The following is a 25,098-nucleotide window of genomic DNA, read 5'->3' as shown; positions in this document are numbered from 1 at the left end:
TTGTAATGAGTGGATGTAATGGGTGTAATGGGTGGATGTAATGGGTGTGGTGGATGAGTGTTTGGTAATGAGTGGATGTAATGGGTGTAGTGGGTGGATGTAATGGGTGTAATGAGTGGATGTAGTGGTAGGTGAATGTGTTAGGTGAAATGAGTGGATGTAGTGGTAGGTGGATATGTTGGGTGAAATGAGTGTGCTAAAATGATTATTTATAGGGAGAGGATGATGCACAAACTTCAAATTTCGTCCATTCCTTTTGCTCCAAGCATATGTTATCCATTCCATGCCCAAAAATGCTCCAAAATGCACTTCTTTGCCACATTAACCCTTTGGACCTACAAACACACGAAAATAGCTTAAAATACTAAAATAACTAACAACTAACAACATAAATGCCAAGAAACAAGCTAACTAAGTCGCATAAATATGCTCCTATCAACCACTTTCCACACGCAACATCAGCTCCTCGGGTATCACAGATAACTTTGCCAAAGATCTCTGACAAATTTTAGACACATAAATTTTGAAGGTCCAGTTACCCTACTATTACCCACAAGGGTAAAAGAACAGCACCACTCTCTGGATTTTGAAGAGGCACCACTTTCCACACGCAACATCAGCTCATCGGCTACCACAGATAACTTTGTCAAAAATCTCTGACAAAGTTTAGACACATAAATTTTGAAGGTCCAGCTACCCTATTATTACCCGCAAGGGTAAAAGAATAGCACCACTACTTGATAACTAGAAAGTCCCTATGTGTGTCAACCTCTATGCTCAGTGGCAAGGCAGACTGGCAAAATGCCCAACCTTTACTCATATTCAAGAAAACACTCCCAACAAGATTGCTTGCTCAAAAATCGAAGAGGCACCGCTCTCCAATTCTCGAGAGCTAGACTCCCAATAGGATTACTTGCTCAAAAATCGAAGAGGCATCGCCCTCCGAATCTCGAGAGCCAGACTCCCAACAAGATTACTTTCTCAAAAATCGAAGAGACACCGTTCTCCGAATCTCAAGAGCCAGACTCTCAACAGGATTGCTTTCTCAAAAATCGAAAAGGCATCGTTCTCCGAATCTCGAGAGTCAGATCCTCGACGGGATTACTTGTTCGAAAACCAAAGAGGCACCGTTCTCTGAACTTCGAGAGCCAGATTTCCTTGGATAAAGCTTGTCTGCAATATTCACACGCAACATCAGCTTTCCAGATACCACAGACCACTTTTTCAAAGTGCTCTGACAAAGTTAAAACACGTAAAGCTTGCAGCTCCCACTACATTGTTATGACTAAGAAGGGTAAAAGAATAGCATTACTACTTGTTGTTAGGGAGACTCCTATATATGTTGACCTTCATCCTCTACAGACAGGCAAACCTGCAAAAATGCTCAACCCTTCCTCATATTTGAGAGGACATTCCCAACGAAGCCTGTCGAAATACTCAGCTTTCTTCCCCCCAATAATACCTATGCAAACCAGCCACACTAGAGCAAGAGTATCCCATATCATGCTTTTTCCCTGTCTTTTCCTTTGCCCTTGCTCTTACCTGTAGGACAAGGAGAAAAAACGCAATCAGTCGAAACCTGAAATCAAACTTCCGATCTGGAACTGATTGCCCGGAATCTTTGCATGGCTGTTTGCCTAACATTGCTCTCGAGTACTCATCCTCAACTGTTGTCAAAGTCACGAAGTCCTTCGGCAAATACCTCATAGCAGTTGATACGATATTGACGCTTTACACTGAAGCTGCCATGCATGGATGTGTCGCTGAGAAGTAGTGTTCTGAAGGACCATTTAAATGTAAAGGTTGCATTCCACTTCTGCATCGGGGATAAATGTTGTAAAAGATTGAAGTAAAAAGATCAATGATGAGCTGGAACAGATCACTACAGCACGATGCCCTTCCTACAGAACCACACAACCCAGACAGATGAGTCTAAATCAAATTCAAACCCAGCATCGCTGCCCTATCCGAAGAACTCAAGAAGCTTCAACAACCTTTCGCTGACACCATCGCCAAAGAGCAAAGCCTCGCCATACCATACCCACTACTTTGTCAACAGCAAAAGTATCCCATATCATTAATGTCGAACGTACTCTAGATTTGATGGACTTGTTTTGACTCTCAAATTCTTAAGTCGGCCTTATACTCTGGAGGAAACCAAAAAACCCTACAGCCCAGTTTAAGAATAAGTCTGTGGAAAGTTACTTCTTCAAAAGCAAAAGTATCTCATATCATTTCTACTCCATTTGCTTCTCCTTATCCTAGTTACTGTTTACGACACAAGGAGAAGGAGCACAATTAACCGGAAGCCGAAGTTGAACCTCCAATCCAAGTTGCTTGCTTGGAAGTCTGATTGCTTACCTTGTCTGTTACCTCCTTCGACAAATCTCTTAGCTCAACGACTTGGGGGACTCCTATTATAGGGTTTGTATCGCACTTGACCAAGCCCGAAACTACAAGTAAGCTTCAAGTGAAATTGATACATTACCTTGTGCACCTTTATCGGTTAAAGATACCACCCCTAGATGGAGAAAAAGTACTTCCAGAGAAGATGCCACATTTACATATGAGACAGATAAGGCAAGTGAAAATGATACCACACTTTGGTACTTAGAAGCTTCGTGATTACTCAATGGCTTGGATCTTGCAAGTCCTCAACAAAGGAGCTTCCCTCACTCGGGAACTTAGGGGAGCACTGTTTGTACCAGACTTGACCAATCCCGAAACTACTGAGCACCGGTCAACGTTATACCGTTAAGGACCCAGAAGAGTTTCTCTCAAACCAGAAGGCCAATCATAACGCGACACGTGTCGACATCAGAAGCTAATCATAGCGCGACATGTGTCAATGTCAGAATGAAACTAGAAACGCTCTTCTATAAATGGAGATCATTCTCTCACAATATTTGTCATTTGTATTAAATCATTCACTAGTACTCACTAAAGGAGAGCTTGAACCTATGTACTTGTGTAAACCCTTCACAATTAATGAGAACTCCTATACTTCGTAGACGTAGCCAATCTAGGTGAACCACGTACATCTTGTGTTTACTTCCCTGTCTCTATCCATTTGCATACTTATCCACACTAGTGACCGGAGTAATCTAGCGAAGGTCACAAACTTAACACTTTTTGTTGTACCAAAGTCTTCACTGATTTTGTACATCAACAACCTACAATCCCTGAGATCTAAAACTTTTACATTTGTGCCAACCTGTGATATATTTTGAAATATTTTGGTTGACGTGCAATTCCAACCACCATGATCACTTCTTTAAGCCAATGTTTCCTTTTTATTCCAATTTGATACTGATAGGAGCATATTTATGTGACTTAGTTAGCTTGTTTTCTTGCATTTATGTTGTTAGTTCATAGTTATTTTAGTATTTTAAGCTATTTTCGTGTGTTTGTAGGTCCAAAGGGCTAAAGTAGCAAGAAAGTGCATTTTGGTGCATTTTGGAGCAGTTTTGGGCTTGGAATGGATAGCACATGCATGGAGCAAGGTGGATGGACGAATTTGAAGACCAAAAGAGGCTATGATTATGCTGAAGTTATGAAGAAATTAATTCAAGAAAAGGAAGTAAATGATGCAAGCAAGAAAGAATGAATGTTAGCCAAAGTTACCTTATTTTGTCCTAAACTTTCCTAATCCTTCACCACTTAATTTCCAGCTGCAAGGAGGATCTTTAATTAAATTAAGAGACTTAAATTCAGACCTAATTACATTCCTAAAATCCCTTGCTGCACAAGCAAACCAATTTCCCATTCCTTTTAAGCCTTGCTGTACCAAATCTGCAAGGAATCTTTCCTTGCCGTGCAAGCAAGTCTCATTCCCCTTTCTTTCTAGGCTTGCCACATATCACTTACCATTTTCCTCTTGGGATTCTGATTTGTTACCCTTTTCTTGGAGGATTAGGAGTCTTAAACCTTTCCTAATTTAATTCCCAAACGTGTCCCTTCCTTCTCCTATAAATAAAGGACTTGTCGCACCATTCAAATCATCCATTCACTACCATCCATATTTTCAGCCATCCTTTCATACAATTCATCACTCAAACCTACACCCACACCTTGTGCCGCAGCAAAGAAGAAGAAGGAGGACCCTTGGACGTGCTAGCCATTCAAGTTGGATTGCTGGAACATTCTTAGGTGTAATCCATCTTTTGTTCTCAATGTTTAAGTTTAATTATCTTTGTTTTGCGAACATGATGAGCTAAACGCGTTTTAGCTAGGGGAAATTCAAAGCCATGAATATATTTGCAATATGAATTGATTACTTCCAGTTGTGATTTCATAAATCGTGAATGCAATTTACTTAACTGTTAGATTCAGAACTTATTCTTATTTGTTGATTAAGGATGCATACTTAGTGAATTTGATGCTAGAATATAAGGGAGTTTCACCTAATCGTTATGAACTTATATTCATAAGTAGTGGAGGTTGCTAGTCACAATCGTGTTAGGTGAATTCCTAGTAGGAGTATTAAGCTGTTCATAGTTACGAATGCCTTGTCAATGCTTATGATTTTCACAAAGCTTAATAATCTTTGATTGTATCTCTATTATGTTGTTCATGTAGGGAACTATTGAAGAATAATTTGGTTGCCGATGCGTTATCCATCCAATTCAATGACTTAAGGAAAATCTGAGGGTTAATTAGTGTTGTTCACGGTTAATCTGGGGCATTGAGGTTCATGGTTTATTGGAAAAGCAACTGGAAATCGATTTGTATGCAAGTGTGTCATGCGCGGAGAAGGACCCTCTAGCTAGCCAATCACCCATATTTTCCTCCAATTTCATGCCAAATTTGTTTAAGTCTTTAATCTACTTGTTTTTACTTTAAATTCGTCAAAAACCCAGTCCACTTTACTTTGTTGTATTAAATTTGTTAGAATCTATCTAAACTTGTGTTTTTAAGTGTTTTGAGTCAAGTTAAAATCAATTTTCGTCCAAATCACCCTTTAGTGTCAAGTTTGAGTCTATTTGGTTATTTTGTGTTGTTTAGAGTCTCTTTAGTTTGTTTTGAGTTCTTTGAGTCTACTTAAGTGTTTTCAAGCCTAGTTTTGTGTTTTTGAGACAGTTTTAAGTAGATTAGCAATCCCTCCTAATCCCCGGCCTAGAACGATCCCTACTTACACCTTTACTACAATTGTCAATAAAATGGTTTAATTTGAGTGCTAGTTTATATCACATCAGATACCAGTGACCGCAATGAACTCCTTTAGTATTATCTTGTCCTAACATGCTTGAATCTTGCTAAAGTTTATTGTTTTCTTTACATTTTGAAGTCTATTACTTTTCAACTCATGTAGACTTCTCATTAACCTAAAATCACTTTTGAAACGTTTGTAATCTCAAAATGATTACATTTAGTTCCTTGCTTTTAATTTTTATTTCTAATTTCATTTTCAATCATTACTTAGGAAAACACTTATTTCTCACTGGATTTCAAGTCCTCGTTCACTCAAGGCATTAAAAACTTAACTGAACCAGTGTCCTATTCGGTGCACAATCATTTAGTTAAGAAGTCAGATCTACGTGCAAACACAACACAACTTTACACACTATTGTCTGTTGGCAGCCTTCAATAGTGGCACGCCTATTTTCTTTTTCTCTCAAGCCATCTATGGCACTAAGACTGAAAGCAACAGTCGAAGCAAACACGTGTTGAACCTAGTCAGGCTCCGTCTAAATTTGACACTAACAAAAACAGTGTGCATTCTTTTTATATGCCATTATTTGACACAATAGTGGATAGAAGTGAGTATTGGTGTCAAACTGTAGCAACATTTGAAGATTGGGTAATTAATTATATGTTTTTATCACAAATGGTCCCTAAAATTGACCCATCCTATAAAGATGGTCCCTGAAATTGAAATTGATCAATATTGTCCTTTAAAATCGGTGTCAAAAATCAATATGGTCATTTCATGACAATTCTGTAATGTGCTGATATAGCACATAACTAAGTCCTACAAGTCTAATTAATTATTGACATGTGGACTAAAATATAAAAATAATGGAAGATCAAATTTTTACACCAAATGATGTGGTTGTTGATTATTGGATTATTAATTAAGCGTTAATTAATGTGCTTATTTCATATTGAGGACACATCATTTTATTTGCAAATTTGATTTAAAATTTTGGTGTCGGTAGCATTACCCAATAATAAAACTAATCAAACGAAATTTAATATATAAAGGAGGCCCACATCTTCTTCTTCACGTCTTCTACCATCTTATTCGCCAACAACCTCTTTTTTTATCTCCTTCTCCATCTTCCACTCCAGACATCCAACAATTCTGGCCAATTGTTTCTGGGAAAAGCTGATTTATTATCCTCTCAAGCAACTCAAGCTTCGTGTTGTCCCACCCTCTCGAGAAAAATTGAGGACAATTTTTGTTCTGTGTATGAATGCACTATACACATGGTCCAAATTCCAATACATAAAGGAGCATTCCTAGATTCAGTCATCATTTTTTAGAGAAACCCATAAATTCAAACACCAAAAGTTTCACAAAGTTTAGGTTTTTTGATAAATTTGAACAAAACCCAGATGAGATTATATACAAATTTTCAGAAACAAAGAAGAACCCAGAATTGGGCTCGCAGTCTAGGTGGTGGTTTGTGGTGTGTCTGGTTTTTGATCTTCTCCCACCGCTGCAACGCTTCCTATTTAGCCCTATTCGACTCCACCAACTCTGTCATGACTTTCTCGTTTGTTCTATAAGCTTTTTCCTTTTCACGCATCGCCTAGTCCCTTTGCCTCCCCCACTCGTCCCACTCCTTTATCGCCTCGTGCGCCAGTGATCCTACAAATTCAACTTCGAATTCTCCACAGCGTCGTAAGCTTACCACTCGAGATTCAGCTCGTGAAGCACTATGGGGAAATCTCGTCCGGCGATAGAGTCTTGATTGCGATCGGCACTGGATCGTCGCCCTCCACATCACTGAGCACCACATCATTGTTCTCGTCACCGGAGTGGAAGATAGAGATGGAAAGAGAGGCACCCGGCTTCTTTGCCCTCTCACTTCTCATACACTCTCATCCCCTTCTTCTTTATGCGATCACGGTTAAGCTACGTCAGTATTTTATATTAATTTTTTTATAAAGATAATAAGACAAAAAACAATAGTAATATAAAATGTTGACGTAGCTTAAACGTGATCGTACAAATAGAATGAGATAGAAGTGTATGAGAAATGGCAGACAGAGAAGCAAGAGAGAGGTTGTTGGAGAAGCAAATGGAGAGAAGAAGATGTAGGCCCCTCTATACATTAATTTAAAATTTGTTTTAGATTATTTTCATTACTTAATTATTTCTAATACACATGTCAACATTTAATAAAATTTGTAGAATCCATTAACGTGTCACATGAGCACATAACAAAATTGTGACGAAATGATCATATTGTCTTGCGATACTCATTTTCAGTAACTATATTGATCGATTTTCAATTTTAAGAACCATCTTGATGGAACGAGTCAATTTCAGGGGGGGAATTTGGAAATGTAACCACTTTAAAAAATGAAATATAGCCAAACTTTTTAAATTCTTATAAAATTAACCAAAATTGAAGTTAAAAAGACTTAATTATCCTTAATCTAAAACTTTCTCTTCTCTCCTGCTCTGGTGTTCGTCTTCCATGCTCCATCAGGTTGAAGAAAGAATCATTCCTTCTTGCTGAAAAATCTCCCAAATCCAACGTAACACAACGCTTTCTCACTTCCTTGTCCTAACACTCGTATTTCCTACCAATTTTTTTCCAGAAAATTCCCAACTATTTTTCCAGAAAATTCACAACTTTTCCGAGAATCAGCCCAAGTTTTCAAATCTGAAAATTAGGGGGGTGTATTCAATTAGGTTTCTCAGAGAGTTTCAGGGAATTAATAATTCCAGGGGTATTCAATTAGGAATTTAAAAGATTTTATAAAAATCTTGGTGTATTCAATTGAGATTCTTAAAGACTTCTTACAATTCCCTATAAATTTAGGTGTATTCAATCATAACTTTTTGAAAGTCTCTAAAAGTTTAGGTGTATTGAAAAAGGAATTGGATTTTAACGGATTTGTGATTTGGTGGATTTTGGAGGATTTCAAGGTGATATGTATAAATACCAAAGAGCTTGGCAAATCTCACCTCAACCCTAGAAACTTTGAGAGATTTTGAGTGTGCTGCTCTCTCCTCTCTAGTCTCCGTTCGAGCGAAGGTACAATCTCTGCAACTTCTTCCCATTATTCGTCTACTTCCATTTTGTCCTTGTTGTGAAGGCTGCGAATTTGTTTCTTTTACCAAACAACTACGGCCAATGAAAATTCCCATATGCCTTAGATATCTTACAAATCTGGGATATGCAGAAACCGAACCAACAGACAAATATAAATTCAAAGCTTACTTGTCCAGTCTCCAATTTTTTTATTTATTTTTGGTTATTTTTTGGTTAGGCATGAGGAAAATTTACCCTGAATATTTTATCATCCATGTCATGCTAAGGAAAATTGAATATTTTTATGTTGTTCTTTCTAGATTAGTGGAAATTTATATAATATAGTTAGTCCAGTGCCAAGTCTTCCAGTGCCAAGTCTTTCTATGTTAGGGTTAATAAAACAAAAATCTAACTACAGAAACCAAGCAGGTTTAAAACCCTAATTGAAGCGAAGAAACAAAGGGAAAAAACGACCTGCTCGTTTGTTGTTATAGTCATTATACTTGTTGCATAATCCCTATTAATAATATGTCAATATGTTGTCCCAATCCTTTTTATAGTAATTTATACTTGTAATCTCTATTATCATGTTATGCTTTTATAGTCTTTTTTAGCTCTATTTCGAGGTATTCGATATCATCTCCAAGATTTTGTTGGTAACGGTCGTGACCCCGTAAATGCGAATGAATTGTTTAATCTTCGACATGCTTCCTTGAGAAACGTAGTGGAGAGGATATTTGGTGTATTTAAATCTCGTTTCACAATTTTTAAGTTTGCACCTCCATTTCCAATTAAAACACAAGCAGAGTTAGTGTTAGCTTGTGCAGGGTTGCACAACTTTCTTCGCAAGGAGTGTTGTTCTGATGAATTTCCAATCGAACCAGAAGATGATGAATCTGAAGATGAAGATAATGATGATGAACTAGGTAATCAAACTCAAGAGCAACAACGACAGATTGCTAATGCATGGAGAGCTGGCATAGCTACAAATATGTGGACAGATGCTGTGAATGATAGCATTCAAAGATGAGAAATAGAGAATTAATTGTTTTTACAGATTGGAGTATGCAAACACTTGGAGAGCAGCAATATAACCTGGAGAGTATTCAAACATGGTTGAACGCTAGATAAATCTTTTTGCTTTGAGTAGTTATGTTTATATAAAATTGTTGGGTTTTTTTAAAAAACTTTGATAACTAGTTTATTTTGACACTAATCGATCGGTTCCTCTTTCATTTTGATAGCTAGTTGAAAACATTGCATATGAACTTGGTATTGCAATTTGGTATTAGTAGGATGAAAATTTGGCTTCTAAAGAGAAGGAAATTGTTGATCAAATTCTCTTCAATTCTCTAAACTTGGTATTGCAATTTGGTATTAGTAGGATGAAAATTTGGCTTCTAAAGAGAAGGAAATTGTTGATCAAATTCTCTTCAATTCTCTAACCCCATGTAAAAAATTCTCTCACAATTCATGTAAAGAATTCTCTCACAATTCATGTGAATTCTCTGGAAGTTATAATTAATTCACTCAAAATCTCTAGGAATTCATTTTTTTTTCTCTCAAACTTTCTCAAATTCTATAGATTTAAATTCCCTGAAACTCTCTAAGAATCCTAATTGAATACACCCCCCTTAGATAAAGATGTAGAATTGGATGCTATGCCTTCGTCTTTTGTTGTGTGGCAATTAAGAAGAGGACAGAAAAGATAAATGTTGCCAAGCAGCAAATTGACCGCAGCAATATTTGCATTTCTGAAGAGGTACCTCTTCAACAAGTTAAAAAGTAAAAAAGTATAGATTGGAGAGAGGACGTGGTATTGATTGGGAGGATTTAATTATTGAAACCCTCCTCCTTCATAAAGTAAAAATGTAAAAGAGGAGGAATGCAGAACATGTGGTACAATGCGTTACTGGAATTATATGTAATTTAATTATGGGTTTGTGTGAGAGCTTATGTATTTTGGAACAGAAATGGAAGGAATGTGCTTGCACGCCTTTGCAACTCCATGATCGAAGCAACATTTTTTACTGAATTTTGTCTAGATTTCGCAAATCTTACAACTGATGCAATCATACAAGTTGCGAAAGATGGCCGAATGAAATCATGAAAGCATTAGAATGAAGGTTCCGCTGAATGAGTAAGGCAGATCATTAACGTAATTCAATATGCCTTAAAGGCCCTTGATTATAAATGTTTTAGTTTATGTTGTAATTTCACAAAGCTAGAAATATTCAAGTGTGATTTATGCTACACTTTAGGTATCAATATACCACAACAGAACATTGTGTCATCAACAGCCATAATCTAATGCAAAGCTCGAGGAGTTCCTAATTTGAATATTTTTGTCAAATTCTAATTTGCATATTTTACTACAACAATATCAGTCGTCGATGACGTCGTCTTAAAAAAATGAAAAAGAATAATACTTTCTTTAGGGAATGCACACGTCACACCTCTTTACAAATGTTAAGGTTCTGATGTTTTCTCTGTACCTTTGTGTAGGGGTACAATATATCAACAGGAATTATATTTGAAATTTCAGCCAGCATACTAGTCTATATATGTACGCTCATTCTATAAACCATCGAAGGAAACATAAACCAGTCAGTATTCTAATACGGTGCTCATATGGGCTCACTCGATAATATTTCAATAATTTGAACTGATATTTTTTTAGGTTTTAATTGAAAGATCATCTTTGCAAAAGTTTATTGAAATTTAAAAACAACTTAATTTAACTGTGAAATAGACGAACACGATATTGTTAGTAAATATTAAAATGTTCATAATTCCACATTAAAGGGCTAAAACAATTTTCAAATTAAGTGAATTTTTACAAGATGATCTATGAATAACGACATGAAAAAACAAAATACATAAATTATGAGACTATTTTGTAGAGCGGGCACGGATAAATAGTTAACAACGTACTAAGTTACTAGCACCTGAGCGATTCAATGGAATCATTAGAGGACTCAGATCCTCTCCTAAGCCGTTGCCAACGGGGCCTAGGGATCAATTGATCCCAGCCCTTCAAATTCATCTTGCGGCCAAGCAACTTTCAAATGTTTTTCTCGCAACCCAAGGCAATTTTGTTTGCCTTCCCTACAATTCCCGCTCCCCTAACCCCTAATCTCCAGCTTCCTACGAATCCATATCGACTAATGTTAACTACAAACAAATCAGTTACACACATGACTCTAATCCCATCTCTCATCACTGGAAACCCACCATAATTCGCGGGATAATTTGGTCAAACCTGCCGGGCAAGATTTGCATGCTCCTACTCCCAACCTTGTCAACGACGATCTCTCTCACGAGGCTATTCCCACACCCAAAGATCTCAGCTTTCGCTTATCTTCTTCCACCTCTCTCTCTCTCTCTCTCTCTCTCTCTCTCTCTCTCTCTCTCTATTTCCAACTGTGTCTCCTTTTTTGGCCGTAGGATGAATTTGAAGGGCTGGGATCAATTGATCCCTAGGCCCCGTTGGCAAAGGCTCAAGAGAGGATCTGAGTCCATCATGAGAAATAATAAAAAGAAAAGTATCTACACCCAAAATCTAACTCTTGACACCTAATAAAATCTTGTATTTTTAATACTTATTATGTCGTTGGTTGAAATAATTTACCCATAAAATTTTATTTTATCACGAGCAATATTCTGCATTAGTTTTTTTTTTTTTTGTCAAAATATTCTACAATATCCAACGGTTAAAAATTATTATAGTTTTTAAAAGTTTTTACTAGGGTAAAGTACATTTTACCATCTCAGGTTTGAGGTCTATTATAACCTCATACAACATTTCATTTTTATATCTCAACTACTATCTTATTTCAACATAATACATCCGTTGCATTTTCTATCTATTGATCCGTTAAGAGCTAATATGACTATCTTATTTGTGCCACGTGACTGCCAAAATTATGACAGTTGGCAAAAATTCCCACACACCTTGAATTAAAACCCAGCAACTCCAAATCCCTCGCTACAAAGCTCTCTCTCCCTCCTACCATTTGTGCTGAGGGGTGTGCACTGTTTTGGACCACCACAAGTAGGTGAGGATGTCATCCCCGACCCAAAATTGCAGTGAGAGAGGGAGAGAAAAAGGAGAAGGGAGGAAGGGAGAGAGGGTTTGAGGTTCAATGATCGAGCGTTTAGCCGTCTAGGTTGGGTCGTGGGTTGTGGAAAGCATGAGGGAGACGATGAAGCCCTTGATCTGGTACTTCTCGACATCAGGGATAGGGGTCTTGTCGGAAGAGGAGTTGGGAGCCCAGAGCGACTTGAGGTGGTTTTTGAAGTTGATGCAGGCGGCCTGCCGGATTTGGTGATCGACGGTGCTCTCGGGGACGGTGAGGTCGTGAGTGAGGTGGAGGGATGCCACAGAGAGTGAAGCTTGGGCACGGCAGTGAGGCTCCAGGAACGGAGAGAGAGTGTGGAGGAAACACTGAGGAAAGGGCTGAAGGTGGCGATGGTGTGAGGGGGGAGGAAGAAACAGGAGAGAGGGAGGTGGCTTCTGGGTTTTCAATTTCTTTTTTTATTTTTTTAAATATGAGTAAATTATTATAATATTTTTAATATATAAAAAATTATTTTTTTATTACGTAGCATAAATTTAGCAGCCACGTCAGCTCTTAATAGATCAATGGATGAAAAATATAACGGATGTATTATATTGAAATAAAATAATACTTGAGGTATGAAAATAAAATATTTTGAAGATGTTATAATAAACCTCAAACCTGATATGGTTAAGTGTAATATACTATTTTTACTAATTTCTTTATTTTTAATTGTTAAATCAAATTTCAAAAGATCGGATAACTTAATCCTTGATTTTGGAAATAGGATCTCTTTAGGTACACATTTTATATATGGTCATGTACTTTGTGTCTGGTAACGTATTGAAAAGAGAAAAAAAGAAAAAAATCAGCCGACACAGCACAAACCCTGCGCAGCAACAGCAAAACCATTCCCTCCCATCAACCAGACCAGCCGCCGCCTCGCACACCACACCTGCAGCTTCCATCTTTCTCACCCTCTACACCGCTCACATCTCTCCTTCACCCGATACCGAAGAGACACCGATTCTCAGGTATGAATATTTGGGTAACTAATATCTATTTTCTGATTTGATTTATATGATTATTTTGCTTCCTCTTTTTTTGGATGGTGTTCAGTATTTACCTCATGAACTTTGTCCAGTATTTATGTTTTTGTTGGTATTAATTAGACCTTGGTTTCAATTTTAGGGTCAAAGCCATATAATCCTTTTCAAACTCAGAGAATCAGAATGTTAAAACCTGGCAGCTCGATGGGAATGCCAACCAAAACAAAGTTCGAAGAACCTGAATCTTCGTCTTCTGAGGATGTAAGTAATCCAAAGCAGCTTAATTTATTAGTATTTTTGTTGCTTTAATTTGAAGAACAATTGAATTTTTGTATTTAATTTGCGTATTTTTTATTTGTTATAGGAGGAGGAGATAGAGCAGGCGCTTGCAGATGTGACATTTGGGGAACTGCAGAAGGCACGCTCGAACGGGTCACATTTAGTGCACCTTAAGCCTAAAGAAGAGAAGAAGGGTGGCCGGGCGAACAAGAACCGGTAATTTCAGCGTACATTGGATTGTTTTGTTGGTTCATATGTTTTGTAGTTGAACAGATGAATATGTTTGTGTGTTTATGAAGGCCGATGGAGGTTACTTGCACAAAGCCTGTCCCTAGATTTCGAGAAGTCATTCAAGGTTCGAAAAAGGTGAGATTTTGTTATGGCGTTTGTTATGATTTGTATGATGACTTCATTAAGATTCATTCTCATTTTCCGTAACCCTTTCTGTTTTCTATTGGGTTGTAAAAGTTTTCATTAGAAAAGATTGGTAATTACAAATATTTTACCATGAAGAAAGTTAACTTTAAATAACTATACTCTGTTGTTATGTAATTGCCCTGAACTATTTGGATTCAAAACCTGGTATGATTTAAGCACGATGAATTGGAATTAGGTGGTTTAGTATTTCATGTGGCTTTTCCTATAGGATTCATTTATCCTGCTAGGTTTGATTTGTCAAAGTTGTGATAAAGCTAGCAATCGATGGATCAAATTTGTGAGTCACTTCTATGATAAAAGCTAGGTGTTTCCATACTTAATCAATTGGCAATTCATTGATATTGGATTACTGGCTTACATGTACTTCGATTAGTGTAAAACTTGTATAATTCAGTCAGTAGAAAGCCATTTATATACCTTGGTTGGAATTGTTTCTTGCTATGTTCAGGTGGTACGGGACCCACGTTTCGAATCTTTATGTGGAGAACTTGATGTTGACCGGTATGCTCTCTCTCTCTCTCTGGCAAAGCCTTCACTGGAGTTTTATGTTTATTGATTTTTTCTTGAAGCCAGTTAGTAAGTAACATGTGGAGAAGGGGTCTTATGGGATGGAAAGGTTTTTGACATCACTATGGTGTTTAATGTCGAGTTAAAGAAAACTCCTTTTGTGTTGTTGCTATTTTGAAGATTGGAAAGATGTTCTGATCTTGATTTTACAGTTGTTGTATGATAGATAAACTTTACTGCGTTGGCTTATTTTTGTTTATTGTTTTACGGGTGGTGGACAACTTGTCGTCGAACTTGTAACTGTTTTGACGTAAGCAAAATTTTGTTTCTTACAAAAATGAAAAAGAAAGAGGGAATAACATGCATTCAACAGGTTTAGGAAGAAATATCGCTTTTTATTTGAGGAGGAGCTTCCTGCCGAAAAAGAGGTAAAGTTTCTTAAATAAGTCATATATATTCAGTATCAGCTATACATACCTTTTCTCTCGCTTAGTTTTGGTTTGAATATTACAGGAACTACAGAAGCAAATCAAGAAATCTAAGGACCCAGAAACCATTGAAGAACTAAAGAAACACATATCTTTGATTGTAAATGCTTGCCTTTATATAAATATTTGGCAGACTCCCTCATTTATGCGACCATGTTATATAGGCCTTTTAACTTTATATTTGCTTTGGAAAATTAGAAATACTGCTTCTGTAACTATTCATTTATCTTTGTTTTTGTGTCTTTGCAGGATAAACAGCTAAAATCTGATTCAGCTAAGGGTACTGAAGCTGCAATACTGACTGAGCACAAGAAAAAAGAGAGAAAAGCAGCAAAGGAAGGGAAGCAACCCTTTTTCCTTAAGAAATGTAATGCCCTTTCTTGCTCCCTTTCCACCTGTGTGCGCATGTTCATCTGTGTTAGTTTCAAATAGTATGTACTTCTAGTCAGCACATAGCAGATACAAGAAAAATATATATATTTTTTTTGTTTCAAAATTTTCTATCACAATTCTAGTGAGCAGCAATAGTAACTGATATTGAGGTTTCCAGGACGTTTCCTTGGTCATGGTTGAGAATCTTGAGATGTTCATTCTTAAAATCTTACATGGGTGGCAATTCATAGTAGTAGTTTGTTGGTGGTATGGAAGCTACATGTAGCTTTCTTAAAATAATTACACATCAGCGAATTGAATACAACATTGCCTTAAATGTATCTGCCAGCTCATTAAAGTAATGCTGTCTTTTATTCACTTATGAGCAAGCATCATAAGAAAACTACAATTATTTGCCAGACCACCAAATACCTAGGATTAACAAGAAGACCCAGATGACATTACAAGAATGAACGTTACAAGACTCTCAACCATGACCAGTGCAAAGTTCTGCGTGGCCATCACCCAAAAACTTGTACTGCTGCTAACTGGAACTGTGATACAATTTTTTCTCTGGATACCATTTCTTGGAATAAATAGGACGAGTCCAAATCACCCTTTGCTCTTTGATTCGGAAATATAAATTGTCACCCTAAACAAAGCTAAAAACGTAGAATTGGGCTCCAAATGATCACATGAAGAGCTTTGAGTTTCTGAATACAGATGTTTCATTATGTTTTTTCTGCTTATTGTGACTGCTCAGTACTACCCAGAAGTATAGACTGTCGAAACCCAGTATAGGTTTTCGGCATGAGTGCTACTGAGATATTGTTCTAGTAGCACTTGATTAAATGAGATCATAAGATGAGTAGATCAAAATTAAATTCCAATTGACGTTTCATTCTTCTATTATTCGCAGCTGAGATCCGAAAGAAAAGACTCATGGAGAAGTATAAACAACTCAAGGTAACATGTTTTCCTTTTGTCATGATGTTGAAAAATAGCTTTGTGAGAGATTAGTACTTAGTCATGATGGCTTTGGCATTGGCAAATAATGTCATCCGTTTGCATGACCAGGCATCTGGCAAGCTCGAAGCCTTCATTGAGAAAAGGCGCAGGAAGAATGCAGCGAAGGACCACAGATACATGCCATACCGCAGGCCCAATGCTACCGAGTAGCAAGTTTAAAGGTTTATTTTGGTTTCATAGGAGCGGAGTAAATTTGATTTTATCTTACTAGCTAAGTGGGCACGGGGGTGACTCTGGGTAGCGACGAACATCGGGTGTTTCCTTGGACAGCTGCAATGTTTTAATTTTTTTTTTTTCTTAAGGTAATGAAACACTAAAGAAAATCACTTTGGTTCTACTGTCTTCTGTTGTGCCTATACTTTGATGAAATTTGGATGCCGTAGGCAGATTCCCAGAAGGCTAATTGTTCGGCTTTGGATGTGCCTCACACTACTCCCCACATTCCTTTTGCCTCCATACAGAGTATAGCCTGCAAGAAATTATTTTTTAATAAACAATGTCAGACCATATCTATGTACAATCTCCAACCAAAATAGGCTATTTTTTAGCCTTCTCAATAATTTATTATTTTAAGTTTGTGCTTTAATTTTAGGCCTAATCGGATAAATGGTCCCCGTGGTCATAAGGTATTCGGATGATAGCCCTGTGGTAAAAAAAATCGGATTTAAACCCCTGTGGTCACAGTCTGTTAGGATTTAAACCCCTGTGGTCTAAGTCTGTTAGGATTTATGCCTTTCTGTTAAATAATGCTGACGTGGCTGCCACATATATGTCATGTGGTTGCCAAATGTCTGCCACGTGGTAAAAATAATAATATTTAATTTTTTTTTTTAAAAAACCTGAATTTTTACAATAAAAAAAAAAAAAAAAAAAACCCAGATTTACAAGAAGAAGAAGAAGAAGGAAGAGGGAGAGGGAGGAGGGTCGCGCGGGGAGACCGGCGAGGGGGGGAGCTGGTCTCCGGCGGGAAGAAGAAGAAGGAAGAAGGAGAGGGAGGAGGGTCGCGCGGGGAGAGGGCTCCGACCGGGGGGGGGGGGGAGCTGGTCTCCGGTGGGAAGAAGAAGAAGAAGAAGGAGAAGAAGTCCGGCGGGGGGGGGGGGGGGGAGCTTGTTCTTCTTCTGCAAATCTGGGTTTTTTTTTTTTTTTTTTTTTGTAAAAATTCAGGTTTTAAAAAAAAAAAATTAAAAATTAATATTTTTGCCACGTGGCAGACATTTGGTAGCCACGTCAGCATTATTTAACAGAAGGGCATGAATCCTAACAGACTTAGACCACAGGGGTTTAAATCCGAATTTTTTTACCATAGGGGCTATCATCCGAATACCTTATGACCATGGGGACCATTTATCCGATTAGGCCTTAATTTTATTGGTTAATTGGATTAAACTATTATATTAAAATAAGGTTTCGGGATATTTTTTGAGGGCCACTTGTCGTTAAATGTTGTTTTAAGTTTCATGTTACTAAATATTTTAATTTAACTTGCATGTTAACAACTTAGACATTAAAATGAGGTAAGTTAATATGGAATTGTGAAAATGATACGAGAAATGGTGTAGACATGACTTAGGTATTTATAGGAAAAAATTAGAATTTTTAATTTTTTTTTAATTTCGTCTTAAAAAAAAAGGCTACATGATCTTTGATCCAACCCTCTATTAGAGATGGGTTTTGTGTCAAAAGGAACTATGTTTTGGCCTGTAGCCTTTTAACCGACTCGGTTGGAGATGGCCTTAGCCATTTTTTTGAGACCCAGCTCCTCAATTACAATAATGGATACAAATTCAATGACAAGTTTAAAAACATCCAACGTTAGTTTAATTACATTAACCACTGAATTTAAAGTATAAACTAAAAACTAATAAATTATTAAAGAGGCTATGCTTAGCCCATTCGGTTGGATATGGCCATACTTTGACATTGTTTATTTAAAAATAATTTTTTATAGGGTATTCTAGACAAGGCTATGTTTAACCCTTCCGGTTTGAGATGATCTTAGTGTAAATAATATCGCTTGTTCAAAGAAAGAAAAATTGCTCCGCTGGTCCCTATCCAACGCTGAGTTGATCTACCAGATGCAGAACAAAGGGCGAAGAATTGGAAGATTTCATTTAATCTCAATCTCACCACTAATCTCTACAGTAGAGAAAGGCATGATATTTTCGGCAAAATTAACATTAAAATTAAGGGCGTCCTCATCGGATTCCATCTTTCTCTGAACCTACGACGGTTAATGAATCCCCGAGCATGTAAGTACGCACAAGCAAAGGTTATACAACGGATATATGGGAACTCCGCGGAAAGAAACTTTCGAAATGAAACTTAATTTATTATTGAAGCTTAGACTACAAATTTCGGAAGAAAATGTAACATTGTACTTGCATCTTTCTTACCAGCTGGGGTTGGGGAGACCAATCGTTGAGCTATCTGGCCCAAAAACCCTTCCTCCTAGCAGAATCGTTTTCCGATAGGGATCTACTCCACCTTGATCCAAGCGAGAAGTGTCGTTTCAAGAAAGGCTTCGCAGAGGAATTCCGAGTGCTGGAACTCGGTTCCATCTTAGAAACCTGTCCTTTTCTATTGGCATTCTTCTGCTGATCAAAGACATCGTTATCACTATCAAAGTAGCTATCTACAACTCTATTTTTGGATACCTTGTGGTTTTTGGCTTTGAGCTCTACTTCTGCCCTCAAAGCTTTTCTCGACATCTTTAAGACTTGCTTCTCTCCGACCATACAAATTGGGCAAGCCGGGTCATACCTATCAACCTCCAAGGTCATAGTCTCCAAGCACTCAGCATGGTAAATATGTCCACATACCAGCACAGAAACCACTGAAGTGTCGCTGCCAGCAATAATTTTCTGGGCGCTCCATGAAGATCTCTCCGTTAAGAGCTTTGAGCAGACACCACAAGACTGCAAATCTATGGAAGGAGAACACGAGAACCTGCTGCTTGATCCACTTAGCTTTCCATGGATAGAACCAAAGTGCTCACTGTCAAAAGACAATCTTTCCCTTTGAGAATACGCCACGAGCTCAGAAAAGGTACGCATTGACCAGCCATCAGAAGACCCGCCTAGAGATCCAGTTGCCAAGTCATTGCTGCAAGTGGAGAGTACAAATGATTGCCTTCCTTCAGAGATTGAGTTGTTATTTGGAGATTTTAATCCCAATATCCGACTATCAGAAACCTGTCTCAACAGCTGATGTCCTGGTGAACGACGAGCTCGTCTTGATGGGGTTGAGTTGGGAAATAGAGGGTAGCTAGGGGTACGTAATGTTTCTGCAGTTGGTGTTGAAAAAGTTGTAGGCATGGACAACAAAAGATTTGACACGGCTGAATTTGCAATTCCTGGTGATTCTGTCAAACTCTTCACCTGAAATGCAATTGGAAAAAGGTCAAGACAATCAAATGACAATTGGTAAAGGGTTAGAGCATCAAACAACAATGCATACAACCCATTATAACAGGTCTAGTTTTAATGGGGTCAAACTCACGTCTGGAGAATAATTTCTTGCAATGGTTAGATCTGCAAAATGCACACACTCAGCTCAGTAAACCACATACGAATGAAGAAATAAAAACCAGCAATCCAAGAATTAAATTTGTATGACTACCTAACAAAAAATGGAGGTACGTCCGATGAGTGTGTGCATGCACAAAACATCACATGCAAGCATCCAAAGACCTCATGGAGAGGGCTACCAATTTTCCATTGTACAAATAATTGTAAAACAACGAACTGCAGGTTACCAATGTCCTTTCTTAACATGTGCTCAAACGAAAAGAAAATAGAGGACATACATCTTCAAAATTTAAAATATATGTTCTGTTATAAGACTTCGTCGATGCATAAAACAGTGATGCGTCCAGAATTTCTATTTTCACAGAAGAAAATTGCACATTTGATCTTTCTTTTTATTTTATTTTGATGATATGTAAATTGGCAGATGTCCAGTCATCTCAAAAAACAGAAAGAAAAAAACTGCAAGAAGCCCTTCCAGTATTAGGGCCTAATATAAACAAGTAGGAAAGCAGGAAGCGGAGAGAGGCATATATTTGGATATAAGGCAAATGTGTGGTTCTTCAATGTGTTTACAAATACCAAGAAAAAAGGCACCCAAATTACTTAAAAACACTATGATCAGTCGGCGAAAGAGATCACATTTTGACAGAGTATATACATTCTTGTCCATACATGGAAGACCAAATACCAGCAGAAAGGATTCATTAAGTAACAATTTAAAATTAAGACACGAGGTCTATAAACTCTTTTTAGATTGGTCATTCTCATTCACGACTATCAGAAAGTCCTACCAATGCAAACGTGATACCGCTGTGCCATTTGCATCACACTGAGGATTGCAAAGTTAAATTTTCAATTTCACAGGCATTTCTGATGTAGTAGTTTATAAACCAAGTAAAAGAGGCAATTACGTGTTCACTGCATTCAATCTTATGTAAACTATCCTCATGATGAAAAGTAGGAAGCTCAGAAGGTTTTATTTACCAAAAGTGAGAGTTATATTTCACAACGTTTACCTGGAGATGGACTCCTCAGATTTTTACCTGTTCCTCCATGAACAGGGGACTTTTGAGATATAGGTGTTCCAAAATTCTCCAGCGGGCTTCCCAGATCTGAGAAATTACCCCTTTCAGAACTTAATGCACCTTTTAACTCCATGCTATCATTAGTACTGATTCCACCAGAGACTTGATATGGAGTATCAATTTCACCAGCGACACGCCGACGATTATCCCACTGAAAACTCCATGATGGTGAATGAATGGCATTCCTGTGCAATGCTTCACCTTCACTTTGATTTGGGTGGGTTTTTTTCTTTGCAGCAACACAGCAAGCTGATCCCATGATTGTCCAGATACCGTAAGTTCTGACGGCGAACCAAAATTTCACATCCTGGGAAGACAGAAAATAAACAAGATTTAGTCTGTCATTCATGTTTAATACCCACAACCTAATCCTCTAAGTAGAGAATCCGGTAGCAGCTCTACTGTATTCAATTAACTGCAACATCATCTGTTGTATTCAGTTAATGGCACATTACTTGGCGTCTTCAATTAATTTGTTACCTTTTAAGGAAACACTCTGCACATTATTGCTTCCATACTAACCTCTAACAGAAAAAACCAAATTGATGCTTAATGATAGATGCTATAAAAAACAGGGAACTTTAACGAAAAGCACCCGTACTGTTCATTTTAACGAAAAACCACATTTTTACACTAAAAAGTCAATCCTGGTACTATTCACTTTACCCTTTATTTTGTCCTTATCATTATAACTCAAAGTTTTCAAGCCCTTTTCATTAGTTTTCCTATAAAAAAATGGAGCCTACTTCACCATTTATTCACTGAACATAGAGTCCACTTGTTCTTAGATGTCAAATCCGAAACCGAAACAAGCGAAAACCAAATCAAATCGACACTGCAAGCACACACCAAAACAAAAATAAACAACAATTCAAAAAGGAAAAAAAGTTAAGAACAAAGTAAGGTTATCATGACCCATCATCTACTGTCGAAAATCCGATTGCAGCAGCATCATCATCGACCGTAATTAATTAACTGCAACATCGTCTGTTGTATTCAGGTAAGGGTACAACTATTCGGTATCTTCGATTTGCAAGTTACCTTTTAAGGAAATACTGTTCACATTATCTCTTCCAGACTAACATAATGCATTATCTACGTATTAATACTAAGAAGCAAAGTAATTCCTCAAAATTAACATCTAAACCCACCACTTAATTGAATTTTAAATTCAAAAACCACAACAAACCAAAACAAATCGAAACCGCATCCACAAACTGATACAAAAATCAACAACAACAATTGAAAAGGAAAAAAAATACAGAGTTAAGAGCAGAGTCAAGTAATTAGGCAAACAAAATTCACTGATTCTTAATAATCATAAAATTGAAGAAAAACCTAGGAAAAATAAGCATTGAAGTTCAATAATGGAAATATAAATTGCAGAAAAAACCTAGGGTTTCCAAACTGCTGGAGTGCACGAAAGAGAAAGGAAAAGTCGTCGAGAATTTACCGTTTCGTTCCGTTTAGGGTTTCAGACAGCGAGGGAGGTCTTCATCTTCTTCTCCCGCATAAAGCTGAGAGAGGAGGAGAGAAGAGAGATTTAGGGAGAGAGGATATAAGCGGTGTGAGAATAACGGCGTGGATGTGAAGGGGTCGGATTTGGCGGCAGAAAGGGACGACCGTCGTTGTGACGGAGTTAAAGGGAACGGAAAGGATCATATGGGAGTGGAAAGTTGGGAAGCGCACGGGGAATTGTGCCACGTATTCTGTACTTGAAGCTTTTAGTTTGTTTTTTTCTTTGGATATTTACTGCTCCTGTGTATTTTTACAAAAAGTATATTGTAGAAATGATTCATTAACTTTAACTCAAGTGGAGCAATGATTTCTCAACTAAAAATTCATTACCATTGGTCCCTCAACTCATCAAAACGTACGTATATGTTCTCTCAACTAAAAATCAATTACTATTGGTTCCTCAACTTTAATCTAACTGCAGAAATGATCTCTTAACTTTAACCTAATTGGAGCAATAGTCCCTTAAAATTTAACCCAATTGTAGCAATGATTATTCCAACATAACTCATTTTGACAAAATTGATGAAAATGACCATAGTTACACGTTTTGACGAGTTGAGGACCCCCATTGTAACAATGGTCATTCCAACATAACTTATTTTGATAAAATTCCGATAAAGTTAACGAAAATGACCATAACTACATATTTTGATGAGTTGAGAGAACAATGGTAATTGATTTTTAGTTAAGAGATCGTTGCTTTGATTTGATTAAAATTGAGGGACCAGCAGTCTTACGTAAGGATGGACAACGATTATGGCGGATGGGTAACCGCGGTTATTTATCCATAACCGTTTATGTTCATACTCGCATAACTATTTACTCGTTGGGTAATTGCATAAACAGTTCTACCCATACCCATAACTGTTTATAAACGGTTAATCATACTCATAACCGTGTACCTATTTAACCATAATCATTTACCCGTTTACCTATTCTTGAACCAGTTTATCCCTTTTTTTTTTTATCTATTTATCCCTTTTTTCACCCGCCTACATGTCTTTTTTTTAACAACTTGAAAATTACAAAAGAAAAATTTGTCATAATTTTCGTTTTCTGACAATTAAACATCGTTATAGGTACATTTTAGCATGCATTTCTCTATTTTAATTGTTTAAGACTTTCACGACATATAGGATGCAAACCAATAAATAAATAAATAAACGAAGATTGTGAATATTGCATTTTTTTTTTCAATTTACTGTGTATTAGATTCAAATTTTTCTCTCTAGGAAATAAATTGTATTAAGAAAAGGAGAATTTTTTAAAACACCCAGTGTTCATACAGTCAAATACAAACATTTAGCGTGCTTCATTACTCTGTCCCAAATATAACTGTTGTTAATATTATGGTCAATAGATGTAAAAACATTGGCTAGGACGTTGGCTTCTTTATAAACATCTTGGCACTGAATATAATCAAAAGAGTTCGCCAATCATTTGGTGTCCTCGAAATAGTTCTGATCCTCCAAGGGATCTTACATCGGTCGAGAATCCTTATAATTATTTTGGAGTCACTTTCAACCATCACATCCTTTGTTTTAGATTCAAATTCTTTCTATATTATTTGCAATAAAAAATAACTTTCTTGCGAAAGGCTTTTATTTTTATCATGGGTGCATGACCTCCACATATTTTTTGCGTATATTTGATAATGGATAAACCAAAGTGGCGTTAATGCTAAACTACAAGATGCAGGTTAAAGTTTTTAAAGTTCCATGACATAATGATGGTCTACTCTACATTCACCCAAAACTACTTTGGATGATTTTCACACTATTTTTAACTTCTCACACATACTTTTTTATTTCTAACCGTCATGATCTCTTTCAATACATCAATACAAAGCAAAAATCTTCAATGTGTACATATACAAACATAATGTCTAGTTGCAATCAAACATTCAATAACGAATTAAACTGTCAATATGTAGAGAAACCCTACCAAAAAATAAACCTAGAGCAAAAGTCACCTAAATATAATCAAAAGAGGTTGCCAACCATTTGATGTCCTAAAAAATAGTTATGACCCTCCAAGGGATCTTGCATCGATCGATGATATGAGCATATTTATGCGACATAGTTAGCTTGTTTCCTTGCATTTACGTAGTTAGTTTCTACTTTTTAGAGTGTTTTAAGCCATTTTTGTGTGTTTGTAGGTTCAAATGGCAAAAGTGGCAAGAAAAGGCAATTTGGAGCATTTTAGAGCAGTTTTGGGCTTGGAATGGATAGCATATGAATTGAGCAAGGTGGATGGACATTTTTGAAGATCAAAAGAGGCTAGGAATGTGCTAAAGAGTTGAAGAAATTAATTGAAAACATAAAAGATAAGGAATCAGCTAAAGAGAAGGAACATTATTTAAAACCTTATCTTATCTTATCAAAACCCTATCTTATCCTAACCTTATCCTAATCCTATTCTACCTAAATTCCAGCTGCAAGGGGGAGTTATTTTGGGAGATCTAAAAACCTGATTTCTAAAAGGCCTTACCTTCTTCTAAAAGGGTGCCGCATACCTTGTCCCTTGTCCTTCTAG

The 25,098-nt window shown here is 37.0% G+C and overlaps 2 protein-coding genes across 3 annotated transcripts; one reads left to right on the top strand and one right to left on the bottom strand.

Moving 5' to 3' along the window:
- The first annotated feature begins 13,062 nt into the window (after positions 1 to 13,062).
- On the top strand, positions 13,063 to 16,830 carry LOC126615353 (uncharacterized). 2 transcript variants are annotated; one of them, XM_050283177.1, is made up of 10 exons: positions 13,078 to 13,305; positions 13,463 to 13,581; positions 13,685 to 13,815; positions 13,899 to 13,965; positions 14,486 to 14,538; positions 14,918 to 14,972; positions 15,058 to 15,132; positions 15,282 to 15,399; positions 16,324 to 16,370; positions 16,482 to 16,830. In XM_050283177.1, the coding sequence occupies exons 2-10, from the start codon at positions 13,504 to 13,506 to the stop codon at positions 16,581 to 16,583; spliced, it is 726 nt and encodes a 241-aa protein (XP_050139134.1). In that variant the 5' UTR covers positions 13,078 to 13,305; positions 13,463 to 13,503; the 3' UTR covers positions 16,584 to 16,830. The 2 variants fall into 2 exon arrangements, with proteins under 2 accessions (XP_050139135.1, XP_050139134.1); XM_050283178.1 differs by lacking the exon at positions 15,058 to 15,132 and having other exon boundaries at positions 13,063 to 13,305.
- A 1,911-nt stretch (positions 16,831 to 18,741) lies between these two features.
- Positions 18,742 to 22,689, bottom strand: LOC126615352 (uncharacterized). The gene is made up of 4 exons (XM_050283176.1): positions 22,499 to 22,689; positions 20,977 to 21,352; positions 19,932 to 19,963; positions 18,742 to 19,810 (listed from the first exon to the last, which is right to left on the bottom strand). Exons 2-4 carry the CDS (start codon positions 21,302 to 21,304, stop codon positions 18,857 to 18,859), a joined length of 1,314 nt encoding a protein of 437 aa, XP_050139133.1. The 5' UTR covers positions 21,305 to 21,352; positions 22,499 to 22,689; the 3' UTR covers positions 18,742 to 18,856.
- Positions 22,690 to 25,098: the final 2,409 nt, after the last annotated feature.

Source organism: Malus sylvestris, chromosome 3 (genome assembly GCF_916048215.2).
Source record: "Malus sylvestris chromosome 3, drMalSylv7.2, whole genome shotgun sequence".
NCBI classification, from domain to species: domain Eukaryota; kingdom Viridiplantae; phylum Streptophyta; class Magnoliopsida; order Rosales; family Rosaceae; genus Malus; species Malus sylvestris.
The sequence above is the reverse complement of the archived record's forward strand: the minus strand, read 5'-3'. Positions and strand labels throughout refer to the sequence as shown.